This window comes from Delphinapterus leucas, chromosome 9 (genome assembly GCF_059928025.1).
Source record: "Delphinapterus leucas isolate spDelLeu-1000000601 "Yukka" chromosome 9, BTC_Dleu_Yukka2, whole genome shotgun sequence".
In the NCBI taxonomy this organism is placed as follows: domain Eukaryota; kingdom Metazoa; phylum Chordata; class Mammalia; order Artiodactyla; family Monodontidae; genus Delphinapterus; species Delphinapterus leucas.
The window spans coordinates 54,682,676-54,706,401 of record NC_143137.1 but is presented as its reverse complement, the minus strand read 5'-3'; the positions used below and the strand labels follow the sequence as shown (position 1 = coordinate 54,706,401).

General features: G+C 38.7%; 1 protein-coding gene across 2 annotated transcripts in view; it reads right to left on the bottom strand.

Moving 5' to 3' along the window:
* CDK14 (cyclin dependent kinase 14) overlaps positions 1-23,726 on the bottom strand; it is a 582,146-nt gene that overhangs the window by 103,334 nt on the left and 455,086 nt on the right. For both annotated transcript variants that reach the window (XM_089917034.1, XM_022585327.3), the window contains exon 12: positions 12,698-12,746. In XM_089917034.1, coding sequence (XP_089773160.1) covers positions 12,698-12,746 — 49 coding nt within the window. The remainder of the gene's footprint in view (positions 1-12,697; positions 12,747-23,726) is intronic.

Below are 23,726 nucleotides of genomic sequence, written 5' to 3'. Positions count from 1 at the left end.
TTTTTAGCTGCAAAATCTAATCCCCCTCACAAAATATTCTGGTAAAACATTTGTTATAAACTGATCAGAAGTTATGCTCTATTCTGCACTGTTCAATTTGGCAGCCACAAGCCACAGATGACTATTTAAATTTAAATTAATTAAAATTAAATAAGATAAAAATTCAGTTCCTCAATTGCACTAACCACAATTTTAAGTTACTCAATGGCCCCATATCGGACAGTACAGATATAAAACATTCCTATCAATGCATAAAGATCTATTGGACAGTACTGCTCTATATCTTTCAAAGATCTGCTGCAGCTTCCAGAAATTTCTAAAATTAAAGAAGAAGAATTGTGTAGTTTATACAATGGGAGAATTTATTCTTCAGATGAAAAATAGAGATTGGATTGAGAAAATCAGTGAATGTAGCTATAGAGAAGAGGGCTAGGTCAGGGATTACTCCAAAGGTTTGCCGGCTGGTAGGAGAAAGAGCCTAAAATCACGATGGGTGGAAGACGTCCCCGTGGAAATGTGTTTCACTTCCTTGGAAAAAATAAGAGACATTAGAATTCTTTCAGCATTACAACCTAAACGTAAGGGACATGTAGCTGAATTCTAAGAAAGGAGAGTAAAGCCTGATTTGACTGCCAAATAAAATTAGAACTGTGGGTACAATTTAACCTTCAGTCAAGGGTGACAAGAAATGAGAGATAAATGGAAAAATCCCATTTGTATTCATCTTTATAAATATAATGATGTGCTTAGTTCCATTTGGAGGCGAAGGCATGGAACCTGGTATAATCCTTAATTAAGTAACCTCCAAGGTAGCTGAGCCAAGTCATAAAAATTGTTGGCCATCCAAGTAGATGCCCAAAATGGCAGATGGGGCAGCCAATCAAACCATGGGGCAGCACTGATTTTTCTACTTGAGATAGCTTACTTGCTTTGCTAAAGGGAAAAAAAAAAAAAAAATCAGTTGGTTATCTCACATATGTTATGGAGATAAGTAGCTGGCCTCTAACCTTTCCCCCCACCCCGAACATGCTGCCCTCTAGAGGCCACATGAATATACACATATGTAAAGATAACGTATAAATAAGGTTCAGTTACATCCAAATTAATAGGATATGATGATCCTATTAATAAAGATATGGTGAAAAAGAGGGGAGGTGGTTGATTATATCTATTGTCTGAAAGGCTTTAGGATAAAGGTGAGAAACAATCAACATTTATAAGCCTCTAGTAAGCTTTACCTGTTCAGCTGACATAAATATGAGAAATCATAAATAGTTCTGTTGTCCTATAATTGAATTTTCCTGGAGAAACTTAAAAGTATGTCAACAGTCATTTTTCCTTTGTTTCAACAAGGGAGGAGAGGGTGTGAAAGAAAGAGGAAGAAAAATGGTTGATGTGGTTTGACCGCTTTTACTAACATCTCCAAAGCTTATCAGTTTTGATCTGAAACAATATATTAAAACTTGGCCCTGAGTTGGGGAATAAAAGCCAATGAATTTAAGGAATATACATGATTTTGTCCCCGCTAAGAGTTTAATCTTTTAAACCTTGGCTGCAGTAAAGTGGTCAAAATCTGGCCTAAGAAATGAGAACTACCCTTCGTCTTTACTTCAAATCAATTCTTTCCCAACAGTCATGCCATAAACACACACACACAGCTGGTATGTTTATTGGTTTAGTCACTAAAGGATTTAGCTGGACAAACATCACAAAGATGATGGCTGATTTAATTGAATTTATGATCAAATGTTTTCCATTGCAGGAAGAGTGGGAAATCACTTATGGGGAATTTGAATAATTTAAGGGAAGTTCTCTATTTGGCATTATGTTTGTATATCAGGTCTTGAGGGATTAAATTCAGCTGAGGACTAGATGAGAATTCACATACAGATATACAAAGATGCGCTGTATAATAATGCAGCGAGGGCCAGAATATTGATCTCTTTGTGTTAATAGTTCTATTCATTTATATCTCATTTATGGTCTGGGTAATAACATCCACACACATATACACTCACTATGAGACTTCAACTGTAAACCACCACTTGATTTTTCGAATATCCCCAAAATGTTGAAATGATCTAAAAATGCTCTTTTAGGTAAGACAAAAAATAACTGATTTGCAGGATTGTATATGTGTGTGTTTAAGGCATTTTAATGTATTTTGTTGTTTTTGTCAAAGACAAAATAAAATCTATTGTTAAAGTCACTCCCATGACGAATATAACATGGGAGTGACTTTAACAATACAAAGTAACATGGGACTTGTGCCTTAGGGTATGGACTTGGCTCAGTGTCTGAAAGAAAAAAGCAGTTTCCTTTGGTGTCCCCTACCCATTTGCTTGTCAGTGATGATATGTGAACCAGAGTAAGGCTATGCTCCCAGCCTTTATTCTCTGTGATTCTAGAGATAAGTCATCTACCCTCCCCATTTAGGAGCCATAATCAACAAGGATAATTACTTTTAGTATCACGAATGAAACCCTCGGGGTCAAGTGGACACCCAAGCTCTATGCACCTGGTTTAGGCTTATCCATCAGTTCAGGTACAGAGTTCGTGTACATGTATGGAAAAGGTCTAAAAGATGCTTTGAACTTGGTAGCAGTGTTTGTCTTAGGGCTTCTTTCAATTTAATTAGGAAAACTGTCTAATAGATGTGTTTCAAGACTTAGGGTAAACCACACTTTTACATGAATTATGTACAATGCTATTTGCTAACACATCACTCTTAGCAAGGAACTGCTGGGGAAGAGGAATCTTGTTTCTACACATGAAATATTTTTAAAAAATCATCTGGTGACCGAGAAATTCAGCACATGCTCCTAGAAAGGTAGAAGGAATATTCCAGATGTTTGGGGGCCTGTGTCACAGCGGTATTCATGTTCAAGGACAATTACTTATCTCGAAATGAATGAAATAGCTGGACTGGCAGGAGAGGGCAGGGCATGCCGAAAACCAGAAGGGAGATAAGCTAACATTCCTCACAATAATCCTGCCAAGGGTCTTAAAGACTGAAAATCTGGGCTCAGATTGGCTAGTGAGCTTCCTGAGTATTATATGGTTCAGTACTGGATCTGTGATTGGAACTTGGCCCCTATCATACCAAAGCTTATGTTACTTTCAGGTGTTTTCTTGCCATTTGTAGTAATAATGAGCTTTCTCAGGCATCTTTCCTCTTTTCTATTCTTTCTTGGTTTTTATCAACAATATTTATTGACCGTGTATTTTTACAGGGTCAGTAGGACCAGTGTCTACACAGCAGAAGTCGGATGCACTTGTCAACATGAATAGTTTATTAACTGTATCTTCACAATGAGTGGAAGTTGAGCCCCAGTTTTATAGAAAGTCTCCCCCAAAGTATGAGGAGGACCCCCTGTCCCCACAAATGATTGGGCCCCTTATCCTATCCTAATTTTCATGAAAATCAACCAAGGTAAAGTGTGGAGTGGGTGACAGTGGATACAAAAGATGACATTGTTGTTCAAACCATCTCTCTCCAGTGACAACTTATGCTTGTCTTAATTCTGAGGCTGACAATTCACCAGATTCATTAACATTTTCTTAATCAAAAGGAAATGATAAAAATAAATGTTGAGGAAAGGGATCTCACAGCCAGTGTTTTTTTAATAAATAAAGAGCAGTAAAAATTTATGCATTTCTGTTCATGCTTCAGTTTTTTTTAAATGTGGAAAATTTCAATGTCCGGAAGCTGAAGAGTTAACATATGTAACCAAGGGGCCCATGAGAGGCTTATTTATAAAATGGAGCTCCTCTTGGTACCATCTTGTATGTGGTGAAGGGGAAGCTGAGACTTTTGGTATTTTCTGAGCAGAGTTAGGGGAGATCAAGGGGGCCGGGAACAACAGCAAAGAGGTGAATTCTTCAGGGAGTTGAAAAAGGGTAGACAACTGTGTGTCTAACCCCTAGCAGTTCCCCGCGAAACGAGAGAGAACAGGAGAAGGAGAAAGGAATGGAGTCGCCTGAAATAGGCAGTGCCCCTCAAGAAGGAACACCATGGCTCTTGGAAGTGAGGGGGAGGGGAAGGCATGTCTGCTAGGTGTTCTCTGATACCTCCACTATTCCCTCCTCAGATTTCTCTCTTACTGGGTCCTCCAGAGCTATTATCTTCTCAGAGTGTTTACAAATAAAAGACAGAGGTGAGAAGCAAACACATCAAGCAAGATCCCCAGACACTTGAGCGCAAAATGCAAGGACTCTTGAGCGTAGAATTTCCAAAGCATCAGACACCCACACTTGTATTACACTGTTGGGCACCTAAAATAAATGGATAGTTTACCTGTTGATCTACAGTTGTGCTGCCCAATTTGGTAGCCGCCCACGGCGAGTATTTACATTTAAATTAATGAAATTTAAGATTCAGTTCCTAAGCCACATTTCTAGTGCTCAATAGCCACAGGGGGCTAGTGGCTGCTGACCTGGGTGGTGAAGGTACAGATTTTCATCAACAGAGAAGGTTCTGCTGGACACTGATCTAGAGGGGACATAAATATCAGGCCAAACTTTTACCATCTCAGAGACTATGAGTTTTCTTGAGAATAATCTCTGTTTCTCTCTACGGGGGTGGAAAATGATTTCTTCCTCATACATAATTTTGAGCGTAGCTAATGTGAACCAGGCAACATGGAACCATCAGAATCAGGGGCCTGTGCTTGTCACCTGATGGGCCAGAGATCAGGCAAAACGGGCTGTGTCTGACCTGATGAGGGCTGGGTTCACCCCCTCTGCTCTGCCTCACCCCATGACTCCTCACTGAGTAGGAAACCCCACTACAACTCGTGAAAAGCAGAATGGCCCCAAAGATGTCCTCTCACCCATCCCTGAAGCCTGTGAATATGTTACTTTCCAAGGCAAAAGGGACTTGGCAGATGTAATTAAGGTTACAGATCTTAAAATAGAAAGGTGAACTTGGATTATAGAATTTAGAAGCAGAGAACTTTCTCCTACTGGAGGCAGAAGAGATGGGGCAGAAGGGGAAGAGAGAGACTCGAAGGATGAGAAACACTTGTTGAACTGATGCTGCTTTAAAGGAGGAGGTGGCAGGGTGATGTGGAATACACGTGACCTTCAGGAGCTAGGGGAGGCTCTCAGCCGACAACCAGAAAGGAAACAGGACCTCAGCCCGACAGCCATAAGGAACTGAATTCTGCAAACTATCTGAATAAGCCTGGCAGCAGATTCTCCCCAAGAGCCTCCAGACAGGGCCCAGGCTACCAATACCTTGATTTTGCCGTCAGACCCAGATCAAAGAAACCAGCTGAGCCCATCTAGGCTCCTGCCCAATAGGAGATGATAAATTGTGGCAATTTGTTATGGCAGCCACAGAATACAAATGTACCATTTTATATTGTGGAGAAGCAGAGAACTTCCTCAGTTCACATGTCTAGCATCTGTTCTGGGGAACAGTCTGAGAAAACCTAATTCTATCGTCCTTCTTTCAGGGAAACGAGCAGCCCAGCTGCTCCTGGAAACTCTGTGCCGCTTCAGAAACATGGTTGGGTTTTATCCCTTAATGAGCTGGATAGCAGAAGGAAGGTTTTAGCTGCACCAGAAGTGTGTACTTTTGGATGAGGAGTCCAACACATAATCTGAAAGGATGATAAACAATGGCTGTTGCCAACTCCCAAGCCTGGCACGTACTGCCAATTAGTAAGCGAGAAGATGGATAGTTTCTGCCTATCAGAAGGGGAACAAAAAACTCATGCCTGAAAGATAGCAAACAGCATGGGGCCTGCCCTTGGCCATCACCAGGGGTTATTAATGTCAGCGAATTCTTTGCTACGAAAAGAAAAACATGGACAAGAAATCTGGCAATAACACAAAACGATAGAGCATAATTTCCTGGGGCAGTGGGAACTGTGTGGAATGGGCGACAGATCCCACTATCAGGGTCTGTGTGGGTGGCTGGCAGGCCTGACATCTCCAGTACTTAGCTTGTCACAAACCTGCCTCTATCCCAATGGTACATTACCCAGCAATTACCTAGGACAGGCCCTAGTTGATGGTGTGGGTGGCCAGCCTGCTGCAAACACTGTTCCCCAGGAGAGAGGAAATCAGGTTTGTACTCTAGCCCAGCTCTCCCACTGCCAAAAAGCTAGACCAGCAATGAATGACGTCAGGTCCCAGAAGAGATCTCCCGACCCAAAGTCACAGTGAGAACAAAATAAAGTCAGGTAATGATAAGCCCACTTGAAGATCAGGGTTTTTTAAATGATAATATTTCTTTCACAAGATTCACTCTGGGGCATGCTCTCCACGTTGTAATTCTCAATAGCACTAATCATTCAACCTCAGCAGGTTTCTTATTTCAAGTTCTAAAATGGAGACAATAATATCTGCCCTGGCTACCTCTCAAGATTGGTATAAAGACATGAAGATGTGACAACATATGTGAATCCTATAGAGCAGAAGGCCGTCCGATGGTTTACTACACCCCTGTCAAGCCAGGACTATGGATTAACAAGTATACGTCAGGCCTTTGACTAGGTACGTCTCGCGTGTTATCACATTTATGCTGTTGCTACTGTTAGTGATCAGGGTTAGAGCTTTGGCAGATTGTCCAGCTCTCTCTTGGAGAGCTTTCTCTTTGTCCTCCTGGCATCTGCCTCCAACCTGTGTCTCTGGACAGACCTTTATGCTGTCTTCTTTGACTCCCACCAAAGCCTGGAAAGCATCTCCTGTTTGAGGACCTCCTCTTTTTCCCCTTTAAGAATCCACTCTTCAATTTTCTAGAATTGCTCTCTGTTCAGTGGCAAGGGGTTTAATAGATCAGATAAACATCACACCTACCCAATGCTTTCAGTGACTGAACTAATGATTCATTCTTGTGAAACTGAATGACCCAAGAAATTGCTCTGAACTGCGACTTTTAAGCAGGCAGGTGAGACTTAGGGGCTTCCAAACAATACCCTGTGTGGGTGTCCAAGGTCAGGACAAGAGACTGGCTTGGATCTGATTGTCCAAGTGTTGAAAACTATTATTTTCAAGGGTGTGGTAAGGAGCTACACCCCACGTAGCCTCCCAATGCTGAACTCAAGTCCCCAGAGCTGGGCAGTCGACAATTGCAGCTCCAGCTCATCCTCTGAGTGAAAAGAAAGGAATTCCAAAATGTCTGCTTTACTGTCTGCTTTAGAGCTTGTCACCCTCATAAACCCACCCCTAAAAAAGTGCATGGATGATGTAAAGAATAATTTCTTTGAAAATATGGTGAGAAGAAATCTTCAGGCACTAAATAAATTGAAACTGTTACTTTGAAGTAAACAGAATTATAACAAAAATGATCAACAATGAAAAAAACGTGAAACTGGAGAAAGAGGATTTAAAGATCTGGCTCAACTCAACGGCTCCTCCTAGCGTCAGTAACTGTACTTACCTTCCTCTAACATTTCTAAGCAACTGTAGAGAAACTGAAAGCTTGAACTTACTTTGCAATATATTATTACTTTACAAAATTTTTGATCAACTTAGAACAATAAGGCAGAGTAGGAAACAGGGCTTTTCTTTCTTGAGAAGGCACCTATTTAAATCTTAATGGAATGCAATCAGACATGACAAGAAAAATACAATATTAGTATACAGAGTGAAATTTATGTTATTTCTCTAAATATTATTTTAAATACATTATGCTTTATGCACATGTAGCATGACTTTCTAGCAAGTCATCTTTTTTAAAAATTAATTTATTTATTTGTTTTTATTTTTGGCTGTGTTGGGTCTTCGTTGCTGCACATGGGTTTTCTCTAGTTGCGGCGAGCAGGGGCTACTCTTCGTTGCGGTGCGGGCTTCTCATTGCGGTGGTTTCTCTTGTTGGGGAGCACAGGCTCTAGGCACACAGCTTCAGTAGTTGTGGCACATGGGCTCAGTAGTTGTGGCTCGCGGGCTTAGTCACTGCACGGCATGTGGGATCTTTCCAGACCAGGGCTTGAACCCATGTTCCCTGCATTGGCAGGCAGATTCTCAACCACTGTGCCACCAGGGAAGCCCAAGTCATCTTTAAAATATGTTTTGGAAGTTAATCATCGAATTAGATAAAACATTCAAGGAAAGCTCAAGTACGCCAAGCTGGAAAACACTTCTAAAGCTCCTAAATTAGGGTTTGTGACCCTGCTGGTACCTTCCAATACATGCAGGTAAACGTCGTCTTCTCTCTTTTTGCATTTCCATAAGGGTAGCCTCATTATAATGTCTCTGAATTTACTGCACATCTTAAAGTATCGTCTGTTTTTAATTCTTAGGAGCAATCCAGTTGGACTTGCTAACCAGAAGGCTTATAAGCAGAACTAGAGCACTGGGTGGAGGGGGCAGGACAAGTTGGCCTACACCTGTTCAAAGTCTACGGATGTGCTTTGCTTTATCAGCTATGACCTGTGTTTTCCAAATCTGTCTTCTGTGACTTGGTGGTTTATCCTTAGTTCTCTTTTTGCTACTTTCAAACCTCCAAAATTGTTCAGCTGTTAAAAAGTTCCAAAACAAGCAAATGCATTCCTGGAATCCTACCCTTAACTTTGCTGGAGAGCATACACTAAGGCTTCTTCTCCAGCCAAAATAATGAAAGGTCTTTTAACTGGCTGAAATACTTGGTTGATTGCACATGCATGCCAATGTCAGACAACTATAAATAGAGAGATCAGGAAGAAAAACAGGGAGAGTCTTTATAACTCCAAGGAAATAAAATGGAATGTTTTGAAGGCCATCAGAAAGAACACGTATTTATAAAATTAAGATTTGTCTCCCTTTAGTCTAAAATCCTCTTCAAGCAGGAGAGAACCCACATGGATCATGCACTTCCAGTAAGAGGAAATAAAAGGACCTTCTTTTCTTTTTGAATATGTATCTATTATTCTCAACCCTATAATTAAGACTTCTTTATATTATCCTTTTGAGTTTAGATATCTGCTGGATCTTCTGACATTTTTCTCCTATCACTGCTTTGCTTCCCCAGAATACTAAAACATCCTTCAAAGGATAAAATTATGCCCATGGTTACTGGTATAAATGAAGTCAGCAGGGAATTGCATGGGGTGTTACTTAGGGCAGACTTGGTCCCAAAATAAACTAGGTCACTTGTTACAGCTGTTCAAAGAGACTTGAGGATTCATTTCTCAAGAAATTTTACTCTCGGGCTTCCCTGATGGCACAGTGGTTAAGAATCAGCCTGCCAATGCAGGGGACACAGGTTCGAGCCCTGGTCCGGGAAGATGCCACATGCCATGGAGCGACTAAGCCCATGCACCACGACTACTGAGCCTGCGCTCTAGAGCCTGCGAGCCACAACTACTGAAGCCCGAGCGCCTAGAGCCCGTGCTCCACAACAAGAGAAGCCACTGCAATGAGAAGCCCGCGCACCGCAACGAAGAGTAGCCCCCGATCGCCACAACTAGAGAAAGCCTGCGCGCAGCAACAAAGACCCAAAGCAGCCAAAAATAAATAAAGTTATTTAAAAAAAAAGAATTTTTACTCTCTTAGGCAGGTTCATATATCCACTAGCTTCAACAGCTGTGTTAATACCTATTTTTAACATTGTTACTTAATTTTGAACAGCAATTTACATGTGTATATTAACCTGCCCATCTTATATTAACCTATCTAAACTGAATTCAAATTAGTCCTTGCAAATTAGTTCCCTTTATTTTGAACATATTACTGCTGTACAAGAGAATTTACCAATCACTTTGGTTTCATAATTGTGCTGTTGACAAACAAATTAGTTAGCAGTAGGAAGAAAGCTAGCACTTGCTTAATAGTCTTTAAATGCAATTCTTCCGAATCTAGACCCCACTCTGAAGTGAGAGGTGTTGAAATGTCAATGATGGTTACAAGGTCACAAGTCGGTCTGTAGGAAGAATCAATAATATAATTAATGTCTGAATTCTTACTTCTCCCTAAATTGCATTGGGTTAGAACTGGCTGGAGGCTATAGCTTCGCTTTAAGGGTTCAGTACAAAACAGATACTAGAAAGTCATATTTTTATAATATTTTTAGTGATGATTTTATTCCTTAGCTTTTTCTGAAATAAATCCTTAAGGCAATAAAAGAATAAGACTTATGGGGACTTGAAAATAGCATGGTTCTAAACAAGTCATGTTTATAATTTTAAAACCTTACTTCAAGCTCAGCATTTAATATTTTCTCTAAAATATTTTTAAAGAAATCGAAGGGTGGCACTCTCTTAAATGACTTTGAATTAATTCTCGGGTTTTTAAAAAGCATATGTGATGGTAGAAATTAAAAGAAAGATATTAACTACAATTCTATCAATGGATTTAAAAGACTTTACATTAAAATGTAATATTTCCTTCAGTATTTTAGACCTTGTTTTTGGTAGAAAAAATATAAATTCTATGTTCATGGAAAATGCAAATAATAAATATCTCTGAAGTGATATCTTAAAGAGAAACCGTGTTCTTATTTTGTGAAAAATCATATTCTGAAGAACTATCTGCCCTCAAAAGTAAAAGCGTATTTACTGAACCTAGCATCTTTTAAGAAAATTCAGAGATTGAGCACAACGCACACAGCTTTTAAAATTTCTAAGGCAGCAATACCAGAGGATCACACAGCCTGATTTTTGTCAATGAAGTTAACTACTTCTGTTGTGACACGAACAGTACCTCTCACAGAAAGGAAAGCATCAGGTCTTAGGTGGTCAGAATGAAGCAAAGCAACGCAAAGCTTGAATACTACTTCAGTTGTCTTTTTTTTTTTTGAAAGACATGAGATAACCTAGTTTCTCCTGATATAGAGTAATGTAAATGGACAAAAGCATCTTCTCTGAGAGGCATCCCACTAGTTACTTCCAATGGTTGAACAAGAAAGGCCATTCGTCTGGGCATATAGATGACAGGTGCTGAATACAAGTTGCGAAAATGAACAGCTGGAGTGGGCCAGGTGTAAATGCTGTTGGGGTCACATCCACAAGGGGACAGTGGATGAACTATCACTCAGCATCGTCTACAGACCTCCCCCTCCTCCATCCTGTCTTTTGTAGACTAATCTAAGGGGATAAAAATTGCCATTTATTTTTCTGGGTGATTTGGACGTCATTCCAGTCCCGTCCCTCTGAAGGAAGGAAACGAGGGTTAGCTAAATTGGAGGCTATTCTCCACAAACGCCACTCTGCGTGGATTTGCCAGATTTTCCTGTTACTTCAGAGAAACGGTTAGAAATTCAATGGCTTTGTCAAGAATTGTTTCATAAAGTGCTTAGTGGGACAAAACTTTTTGAGCAATTGTGAGAAATGTGTTTGATAATTTAACGAAGACAGGAACTGTTATATGTATATATTACCTGGTATATGAAAGCACTTAATTAAAATGTGTTACCACTGATCAGTGAAGTTAGTGTGAAGGAGGATAAAAGGGTGAGGAACACATAGAGAATGTTCCCTCCCAGCCGAGGGCGTGCTTCTGTGGGAGATTCTAGATATTAAGAACTGACCCTTCAAATGGAAAATACGAAGTCTTGTGTTAGACAAAAATAATTATACTGGTGTATTCTTCTTAGTATGAATTTAATCAAAATAAACTGCCAAATCTTTCAAATAATCCATGGAAGATTTTAATGTATTCATTCCATGAGTTCCTCACAGTAAGCTATCTGCTGTTATCTACTGACAGCATTGATTAAAGGCATTTTTATTATCAAAAGTTTTTCTTAGGCTTCCCTGGTGGAGCAGTGGTTGAGAGTCCGCCTGCCGATGCAGGGGACACGGGTTCGTGCCCCGGTCCGGGAAGATCCCACATACCACAGAGCGGCTATGCCCGGGAGCCACAGCACAGCCACGGACCCTGCGCGTCCGGAGCCTGTGCTCCGCAACGGGAGAGGCCACAACAATGAGAGGACCACATACAGCCAAAAAAAAAAAAAAAGTTTTTCTTATTTTTTCCATAATTGATGGCATCTAAAATTAAACATGTCATAACGGTAAAAAGGGAGGCAATAACACTAAATTCCCCATAGACAAAATTTTGTTATGACAAATTACAGTTTACTTAATCAAAGCAGATCTAGTTACCTTTTCCCTAATATAATGCTTGAAATGTGATACAGTCAAACAGAGTGACTCAATTACTCTGCTTCCCAACTTTCAATGATTTACTAGCAGTTTGGCTTGCTATAAAAGACCCCCGAATAACTTGAGACACCCAGATCTTCAGATGTCATCAAATTTAGAAACCAATAAATAAAGCTATTTCAACAAGGTCAGATGAGAGATTAAATAAACAGAGTCCATGTATTCCAAGTGATACGTGTGCTTAGCTTCCCAATAAGCTCAGGGGAAAAATAGGTAAACTAAAAACATTTGAAAGATCAGTTTTATCTAGCTCAAAGGTTGTCACCAACATTATTTAGATTAGAAAGTCAGTTGATATATTGTACTTAAGAAATGCTATTTTGCTGATGCTAAAACATTTCTTGGAATCTAGTTAGAAGAAGAGTGAGCACAGTGAAATTCAGGATTAACAACTCTGGGAACCCAAATTCACAGAGTGTTGGCTCAGGTGGAACATGGGGGCTGGTACACAGTTAGGGCTTAATAACTGTTTAATGGTTAAACGAATGGATGAATAGACAACTGGGTGAACAAATGAAAGAATGTCATGACAAATTTATCAGGAGAGTTTTAAAAATTAAGAGAGAGAAAAAGAAAACGAGTAAAAGCTGTATAAAAAAACTTACTTATTCCATGCTTGTCTAAGGTTTTTAGAGCTGTACAGGGTAAAGCGTTCTGAAATAAAAAAGAAAAATTATAAACAATCTTTGTTTCAAAAGTCTATATTGCCAGTATGTTAAAAAAAAAACTTTTAAAAAGCTACTGTTCGATTTAGCCATAGCTATGCTAGACATGCTAGGTCTTCACCTTAGATTAAACAAAAGAGTAAAACAGGAAGATCTAAACATTTTAAACAATGAAGCATTGTTTTCTTTTGTCTAGGGTGATTTGTTTCATAATCTGGTTTCCTAGTAATTATTTCTTAGAATAACTAAGTTTTAATTGGGTTGAAAAAAGAAATGCAAATTCCAAATATGCAAACTGTAGGTAGATTTACAGAAGAATATTGCCACATTGGTCCAGTGAAACCTGCTGTTTTTTCTATGAAGACATACATCTCTGACCAAACACAGTAGTGCTGGCTCTCCTTGCTTATACTATATGGCATTTACACATACTCAAAGCCAAACCACCAACGTCCTATAGTGTATACTTACATTTACCATTGAACAATCTTTATATTTTTAAAATGAAAACACAACATGTTTGTTTTACCAAGTTAGACAATAAAGTGGCATAGAATATACATTAATAATCTCTTCTCCTGCTCCCCATTTTTCACTCCTGATGATATAGCAATTGTTAATGGCTTGGTATGTCTCTTTCCACATATTTATGTTTATAAATACAAATCTATCCATATATACAAATATATATATATATACTATTTTAATTTTTAAATGCATTGTACAATAAACATTCTCTGAAATTTTTTAGGCATCTAATAATATATAGTGAATAGTCCTTCGAATAAAATAATATGTAACAATTGTTTTAAATCTGTGTAATATTCCATAGGGTAGAAGTACATAAATTATTGGACCATTCTCCTACTGATGAAAATTTAGGTAGTTTCCAGCCCCTTTTTTTCTTAAAAACAATTTTTCAATAAATAATCCTTGCACATCTATGTCTATATACTGATGCTTTCTTTTCTGTCAAATAGATTCCCCAATATAGAACTGCCTGGCAAATGGTATGCATATTTCACATTTTAATAGCTGCTGATTACTTTTCATTTTCCCACCAGCAATAAAAAAATAATGTCTCTTTTATATTATGCATCCATGGGATGCAAGGATGGTTCAGTATATGCAAACCAATAAATGTGATACATTATGTTAACAGAATGAAAGATAAAAATCACATGATCATCTCAATAGATGCAGAAAAAACATTTGACAAAATTCAACATCCATTCATGATATAATATTTTGGGTATAGATGGAACATACCTCAACACAATAAAGTCCATATATGACAAGCCCACAGCTAACACCATACTGGATAGTGAAAGGCAGAACTCTTAGTGGAAAAGACAAGGTGGCTACTGTCACCATTCCTGTTCAACACACTATTGGAAGTCCTAGTCAGAACAATCAAGCAAGAAATAAACAAAAAAACCCCAAACCCCAACCAACCAAACAAACAAAAAAAACCACATCTTAATTGGAAATGAAGAAGTAAAACTGTTGCTGTTTGCAGATGACATGATTTTTTTATATATAGAAGATCTTAATAAAGACTCCACCAAAAACTTGTTAGACCTAATCAACAAATTCAGGGAAGTTGCAGGACATAAATTCAATATACAAAAATCAGTTGCATTTCTATATACTAATAATGATTAATCTGAAAAGGAAATAAACAATCCTATTTACAACAGCATCAAAAAATATAAAATACCTAGGAATAAGTTCAGCGAAGTAGGTAAAAGATCTGTACACTGAAAACTATAAGACATTGATGAAAGAAATTGAAGAAGACACAAATAAGTGGAAAGACAGTCCATACTCATCACTGGAAGAATTAATACATTGGTAAAATGTTCATACTACCCAAAGGCATCTATAGATTTAACTCAATCCCTGTCAAGATTCCAATGGCATTTATTTTTTTACAGAAATAGAAAAAAGCAATCATAAAATTCATATGGAACCACAAAAGACCCTGAATAGCCAAGGCAATATTGAGAAAGAAGAACGAAGTTGGAGGTATTACACTTCCTGATTTCAAACTATATCACAAAGCTATAGTAATATACATACCATGGTACATATATATGCCAGTATGATACTGGCATAAAAACAGACACATAGACTAATGGAACAGAATTGAGAGCCCAGAAATAAACTCATGTATATATATGGTCAACGTTTGACAAGGGAACCAAAATACTCAGTGGAGAAAAGATAGACTCTTTAATAAATGGTGCTGGGAAAATAATGATACTCACATGCAAAAGAATGAAACTGGACCTCTATCACTCACAAAACCTGGAAGAGGATTAAAAACTTACGTAAGACCTGAAACCACAGAAGAAAACCAGGAAAAATCTCTTTGACTTTAGTCTTCATAATGATTTTATGGATACAACACCCAAAACACAGGCAACAAAAGCAAAAATAAATAAGTGGAACTACATCAATCTAAAAAGCTTCTGCACAGCAAAAGCAACAATAAACAAAATGAACAGGCAAGGTACAGAATGGGAGAAAATATTTGCAAACCACATATCTGAAAAATGGCTAATATCTAAAATACAGAAGGGACTCATATAACTCATTAGCAAGAGGACAAATAATCCAATTAAAAAATGGGCAAAGGACCTGAAGAGACATTTTTCCAAGGAAGATATTCACATGGCCAAGTACATGAAAAGGTGCTTGATCTCACTAATCATCAGGGAAATGCAAATCAAAACCACAATAAGATATCATCTCACACCTGTTAGAATGGCTGTTATTGAAGGGATGAGATAACAAGTGCTTGTGAGAATGAGGAGAAAAGGGAACCCTTGGGCACTGCTGGTGGGAACTTAAACTGGTACAGCCATTATGGAAAAGAGTATGGAGTTTTCTCAAAAAAATTAAAAATAGAATTACCACATGACCCAGCAATTGGGTACATATCTGAAGGGCACTAAAGAGATTTCTGCACCCCTATGTTCACTGCAGCATTATTTACAATAGCCAAGACATGGAAGCAACCTAAGTGTCCCCTGATGGATGAATGGATAAAGAAGATGTGGCGCATGTACACACCAGAATGTTACTCAGCCATAGAAAGGAAGGAAATTTTGCCACAACATGGATGGACCCTGAGGGCATTATGCTAAGAGAAATAAATCAGACAGAGAAAGACAGATACTGTATGGTCTCTCTTCTAGGTGGAATCTAAAGAATACTTAAACTCATAGAAGCAGAGAACAGGCAACAGAAGTGGTTGCCAGAGGTGGGGCATAGGGTTGGAGGTGGGGCAATAGGTGAAAGTAGTCAAAGGGTACAAACTCCCAGTTATAAGATGAATAAGTTCTGGGGATGTAATGTAAAGCATGGTGGCTATAGTTAACAATACTGCACTGAATATTTGCAAGTTGCCAAGAGAGTAGATTTTAAAAGTTCTCACTCAAAAAAAAAAAAAATTGAAACTATGTGAAGTAATGGATGTGTTAACTAAACTTATCGTGGCAATCATTTTGTAATATATACACATGTAAAATCACTGTGCTGTACAACTTAGACTTACACAGTGCTTTATGTCAATTATAACTCAATAAAGCTGAGGGACAAGACAGTGTTCTAGCAAAATAAAACACGGAGGTATGATGTTGAGTGACTGGTGTGAGAGGGACACTTCAGGTTGGGTGATGAAGGAAAATGAGTTGCAAATAAAAGTCAACCAACACAATAAACAAAGTTCCTACTGGAAATCTGGTTGGAGTTTCATTAAAATGTATATTTATCTGAAAAGGGTGATATAAAATCTTTGTACATAACAATATGTTGTATCTTTCCATTTAGAAAGGATTTGTGTGTACATCCTCCAGTAAAATTAAATGATCTCCTTTTCATATTGATCTCATTTCTTCTTAATCATTTAATACTTAATAGGCTTAATTCTTCTTAGTATTAGTTGGTGCCTTTTGTTAGTGTTGTCTGCTTTGAATTATAAGCTTTTAAAGAAAAGAAAGTGATTTATATTGCTTTTGTTATGGTATGTTTCACATATAAGAATACCATTAGATAAAAAGAACAAAAAGAAATTTAAGAACACACTCAGCTTCCTATCTCTAAGTACAAAGTTTATTCAAAAGAAATCTGTGCAATGATTCATTCATTCAACTATTTACTGAGCAACTACTGTGAGCCAGGTACACCTCTTGGAGCTGAAGATACAGAGAAAGAACCAAACAGAAGACCTTCCTGCCTGTAGGGAGCTCTCATTCCAGTAGGGCATGTGCAGGGCTGGAGTGAGCCTGGAGGATGGGGTGTCTGGAGCAGACAGACAGCCCAGGAGAGATGGGCAGAAGACCGGCTCACACAGACTTTGTGGCCTTTAGGATATGATACAGAATTTTTTTTTTTAAGGATCACTCTGGCTTCTGTTTGGAGAGTATACTACCAGGGGAAATAGTGTACATTAGCTGAAGAGCAGGCCTGATTACAAATATCCATTGTTCTACAGCTACAGGCAAAAGTGCTCACCAACAATTATGTATTTATTTGTTTCAAAAGAGTGCCTAACATCTCAATTTATTCTCTACTAGACTGCATTATATAAGACCCAACATAATTCAGCCAGTTGGTGTAGAACAGAAATGTAAAGGCATATTCTAGGTTTGAGAATTAACTGACAAAGAAAGGAGAAATGGGAAGAATAGTTTTTTATAGAGGTTTAAGAAATTATTTTTATCTAAAAGTCTGGTATAAAAAGCAACATATATTTTAAAAATAATTACATCAAATGTCCTTGTAAAACAAATTTGATCTCCTTAACTTTGTACTCCCCACAGAGCAATTTTAATAATTTGCTATGATTTCAGGAAAGAATTCCATTACAGATAAAATTAATACAATCTTGGATTTACAGGTAAATTATTATTCTTAGCAATTAATGACTGCACATAAATATGAGTTCTAAGAATTGCCTCTATTTAGAGCTTGACAGGATATGCTAATAGAAAATTATTTTTTTCAGAAATACAATATGTCAGTTTTAGCTACGCATAAAAGAGCCAAAATTGATAGAGAAACATGCCATATGAAAATAGAAAAAATAAGGAAGAACAAAGTCTTCCTACCTTTACCTTCTATCACTACTCACATAAACTCTTAATTCTTTTAGCAGATGTCACCTGGGCACCTGCTTGTATGCCAGGCACTGCACTGGGCGATGGGCACACAAAAATGAGGACGTCCCGGTTACAGTTCAGTGGCCCAGAAATGTAAATACAGAATTACCAACACGGGGTGAAAATGCTACAATGTGGATATGGATGCAGTCCCCTGGAAGCACAGAGGCAGAGCCACTAACCCCATCTGTTTTCTTTTCCAAATGAAGACAGGATAAACTCAAATATCTGAAGCTAGCTCCAGTAACACACAGGACCTGATCTCTTGTATACAACATCTTTCAGATCTTAACTGTCAAAGTACACAATTTCAAATGGAGCCATTTCTAACATTTTCTGCAATGAGCATGCGTAACGTTTATAATTAGATTTTTTAAATTCTATTTTTAAAACGATTTCCATCATGAGTAAAAGCAATGTTCCATTAGAATGTAAGCAACCTAATTTCACTAGGTAAGTTTTGGAAACAAAAAGGTGCTTAAATTAATGCCCCAAAACAGTAACAGGTGTATTTAATAAAATAGCCAACTGCTTATGAATAATTTTAACAGATTATTCGAGTATTTGATTAGGAGTGTTTTATACTCTTCTCCTCCAGTTAGGTTTATTCTGTCACTATTTTAATTTCAGCTTTCTCTTTCCAATTATGTTTAAACTAGAAGCTTAGAATGCCGTGATTTAAAGCATAGACTAACTCACAGCATAACTGAGAAGTGCAATTAATTTAAACCTGCAGGCTGATTTTCACCTTCTCCTCTTATTGCAGGGACACTGCAGAGGATGGTCGCACACAGTGGGCGGCCAGGGAGGAGAGCTGGTAGAGAAGAAGAAATCACTAACTCTGTAACATGGTGGGGTAGGGGACAGAGGCTGGAAGGGTTTTGCTCAAACTGCCATGCTTATACACAGCAATTCGTTGAGATTCCACAGGAAAACACTGGAGAACAATGCTATATATTCTAAAGTTTCCTAGCTTAAAAGAGCTAAACCTGAAATGGCTTGAGGCAGTGTGAAAACAGATAAAACCTAAATTGGAATTTACTCATTTGCTTATATATATGTACTGTATACTCTAGGAAAGTAACTTTAATTTTTAATACCCTTATCCCCTTCTCACCAATGTTTTTTGGATCTTATAAGATACTGCTGTGTTTCTAACGTCAATAACAAGGAAACATATGAGTAAGTAGTCAAATCAAGCAATCAATTAAAACCCCCAAGTACTGGATTGGCCAAAAAGTTCGTTCGGGTTTTTCTGTAACATCTTACAGAAAAAAAACAAATTAACTTTTTGCCTAACCCAATATGTTCAAAGGACTTGAAAGGCTAAAGCAGGATTTATAAGAACACTTTTCTTTTTTTAGGGGGGAGGGGTGCATGGAAAGGAGGGGTGGCAATAGAGACAAGATCTTTAAAAGTCTCAAACTTGTAAAGCAACTATACTCTAATAAAAATTTTTTTTAAAGTCTCAAACTTTAGTACACCTTTTACAAATGGATTTAATAGCATCTGATTTTTAAATAATATCATGGAATAACTATAAGTCAATACAAAAATGAGTAATGTCCAGGGACTTCCCTGGTGGTGCAGTGGTTAAGAATCCGCCTGCCAATGCAGGGGACATGGGTTCCAGCCCTGGTCTGGGAAGATCCCACATGCCGTGGAGCAACTAAGCCCGTGAGCCACAACTACTGAGCCTGAGTGCCTCAGCTACTGAAGCCCATGCGCCTAGAGCTTCTCTTGTGCTTTGCAACAAGAAAAGCCACCACAGTGAGAAGCGCGTGCACTGCAGCGAAGAGTAGCCCCGGCTTGCCACAACTAGAGAAAGCCCACGCACAGCAACGAAGACCCAACACAGCCAAAAAATAAATTTAAAAAAAGAGTAATGTCCAAAATGCCACAGTAAATGTTTGATTATTTTATAATGAACACCTCTAAACTATATATTCAACTACTCACTATGTAAATTCTTTAGGATTATTTTGCATTTTAACAAATGCATTTACTCTTTTCTCCTGAGTTTGTAAGAAAGTAGTAATGACTTAAGTCAAGAGCTGCGACCAGACTATCATCTGGTGGAGGTGTTGAACCTGAAGCCTTTCTCAGGATTGCTTCAGTGGAGGGAAAAGAGTCCGGTCCTTTATGAGGATGAACAATAAACACAGTCACGAATCACTCTGGTGATGCTTCCAACAATCACTTTAGTTACTTGTTTATGTAACAGATCATAGCCTTGAATCTTTTAAGGTTAGAAGACATGAGTATTCATTCATTCTCTCACTCATTCTACAAATATTTCTTGTGTGCCTGTTTGCCAGGCACTGTGGACCCCGCAGTGCACAAAACGTACAAGGTCATCTGTAGCCTACAATGAATCATGGGATCCAATACTAAGGGGCCAGCAATGGAAGAAAATCTATTTACAAGTATTCACAAGAATTTTTATGCAAATGTGACTTTCTTATGGTTATAAGGAAAACCAAGCCAGCAGTCAACATTTCAGCTGATATTCTGACCAAGACACAGAAAAGCTGGATTTAAACCATCTATGGTCCTCAGACCAGAAGTAAAGCAGAATTCATGCACAGTAGACGACAGTTTATCCCAAACAGAGAGGGCTAGACTTGTTCCAAAATATGGGGATTTTAGATATGTCAATTCCAAAAAAGCATAGTGATCCAAACAGGCATTTTAGAAATAAGATGTATGTCTGCACAACTGTAATTCACAGCTTTAAAACTCTTGCTGTCCCTCATATATATAACGGCTGTGATTTCACACAGCTCCAGCGTTACCAGTGAGAGGCTCTGACGTGACATGCTAACATGTAACAGAATCTCACTGCCCTGTTGCCGTCACCCAGAGGGGTTTCCTTAAAATGCTGAGTAGCCATCTTCAGTCCTGAAAATAGGAGACTGCAGCATCCTGCCCTGCCCTGGCTGCAGCAAATCATCCTTCGATTACCAACGGTGTGTGTTTTAAAATGAGCAATCTCTGAGCAACTTCTAGAAACAAACGTCTACTCTGTACGTTAAACGTTCTTACTTCCTATGGCATTTGGTTTTTCCAACAGACATACAAATGGGTTTGTGAGTGCATATTCCCAGCTGAGGTCTTCAAACCAACCACACCTTTCTCAACCTAAAAGTCATGGAACACTTCTCTTTCGGTAAGATGTTTTTCTTTAGAGAAGTAAAGTTTAATCAGTTAGGCATTTATCACAGTCTAAAGTGTACTATTCACAAATGAGACTGAATCTTCACAGCTCCCGGAAAAGAAAGGAGAAGAAAGATTTTGTGTCTCACTCTCCATGCATCCCGACCCATCCCTCCATCCAAACTCTCCACAGGGAGAAAGAGATCAGGAAGACAGAACTCAGCACCTTCTAGGGGAAATGTGAGCAATCAGGTAGTCTGACCACTTCATTCTACAAATGACTAAGCTAAGGTTAGAAAGGTTGAGCTGACGAGCCCATGATCCAGGCTAGTGGCAGAGGCTGAATCAGGACTCTATTCCCGGTTTATCACTTGTTACCAAAAAGCTGGGTTACCCAAGCTCTTTGGTAACAGTTCTTTCAGTACCTTGAAAATGATCTGTGTCTTCATTTATTCTGATTTCCACTCATAGGTTGAAATTCTAATTCTTTTCTTAGATATGATTGTAACCAAATCACACAAATTGGACACTATACAAGGATTTTAATCCTCTTGGGGCGGGAGGGAGCATAATTACTGAAGAAGTCTTTGTTTGGTGACTGGCATTCTATATCAACTTTGGCGCGATGAGGTGTGGATAACTCCCAAACTGAATTTTTCAAAATTGCAAGAGTAGAAGTAATGAAACCAGTATACCTAAGGATTTTTTTGTTTTTGCTTTTGTTTTCAATAAAGCTGCAATCAGAAGAACTTCATTTCTCTTTGAAAATTTAATCTCACTACATTTTCTCTGGCGTTTTCTGGACACTCTGTTAGTCTCCATCATTTGTGATGCCCTCTAGTGAAAATAAATGGGAAATTCTTCAAGCAGATACAGAGAAAGTCAGTACAGATAGTCCCTGCTTTGCATTGAAATGAATTTCTACAATTTATAAAGATATCTCCCCCATAGGTCTGCCCACTGGGGAAGAGCTAAATTATTATTTTACATTTTTCAGTAATTATCATGATTTTTGGCCATTTAAAATTTTTATTTTATAGCGTTGGCTATATGTATGACTTTTTGCATATCAAATCCTTGGTCGGTTATGGACCTGTTGGGAAAAACCTATGCCCCATGTCTATGGCATCACTGTTAACTGGTGTGAGAATAATTTCCCCTGAGCCAGGACTTGCTATTACAGACCCTTCTCAGCCCAGAGCTGTGGGCAGAAACTACCAATCAAGAGGAGTTCACACTTGAGATGAAGCCCCTTACCATCTCTGAAATAGGTCTGTGACTTTTTGTAGACAGTAGGTCCCTTTGCAAACAAAACATCAATTTCCTCCCCCGCTCAAAAACCCTCCATTGATTCCTTTCGCACTTCAAATAAAATCCTAGCTCTTCACCTTGACTTTCAGTGACCCACCCCTGCTGCTCTGTCTGTGGTCAGCTTCTCCAGCCACACTGATTTGTAATTTGTCTACTATTTGTCTCCCCTCTAGCACGGAAGCCCCATAAGCAACGGGTTTATCTGCTTTGTTCACGACTGTGTCTTCAGCATCTACAATGCTGCCTGCCACCTAGCGAGTACTTATTAAGAATCTGAGCTCATGAGAGTATCTGGCGCATGGTTCCTGCTGCTTGAAACGTGGCCACTCAACTCCAGCATTTTCTCCCCTGCTCTCAGCCAGCAGTGACCCCCAGCATGATTGCCACAATCAGAAAGTATGAAAGTCAAGACAGCCTGACCTTGTCACGCTTAACGTTGTTTTAACTTCCTCTGCTCTATAAAGTTCACTTATTATAAATTTACTAATTAACTGGCTTTTTCACTATGTGACCGGAGTGGCATTTACTGGTAGGATGAAGAATGGCAGAGTTGAAGAAGGTGGTGGTTGATGCTTGGGGGAGAGAGCTCTAAATGGCCTGAGCCTTGGGACAGGCAGACCCATAAGGTTTTTAGCAATAAAATCTGAGATAAGGGCCATATATTTGCAGATTAATTTTTCAAGTCAATTTTTATAACCATCACATAGTTACACCCTTGTACATTCAGATGTTACCCATGACCGTTACATTTGCTATCAATCGCTCAAAAAAAAAAAAAAAAAGACATATAAAAAGATTCTTGAGGTAAAGCATAAAGTGGGAAAGAAAACACCGGGCAGAGGACACAGTATAAATGGTACAAAATATTACTTTGTATGTTACATGCCCCTAACAGTTTAAAAGCACTTTTATACCAATTACACAGCCAGCTCAAATCCTCTTAAAAATAGGTAAAGTATAAGTATGTAAAAAGTAATGAACAGGATGTAAAAATGGATTATCTCATTTAACGTCCATAGGAGTTCCATGAGCTGGAGGGAGCAGACGGGATGCTTCTGGAAGAGGAAGGAAGATGGCCCTGCATGTCCACAGGTGTCTCCTGACAGCAGGCGTGGTCTGTGCAGGGCAACATCATGGCACGAAACCACCCTCCTCTCAACCGCCCTGCACTGAACATCCCACCAAACAATTTCTACTGCTTCCGCAGTTTTTCCATCACCTTCTAACAGACTAGGGGAAGTCCAGAGTGTGAACAAAGGCTACAGGTTCAGATCTCCTCTGGTGTGCAAATCATGGAACTGGGCAATTCCCATAATATGTACCAAGGACTGTAC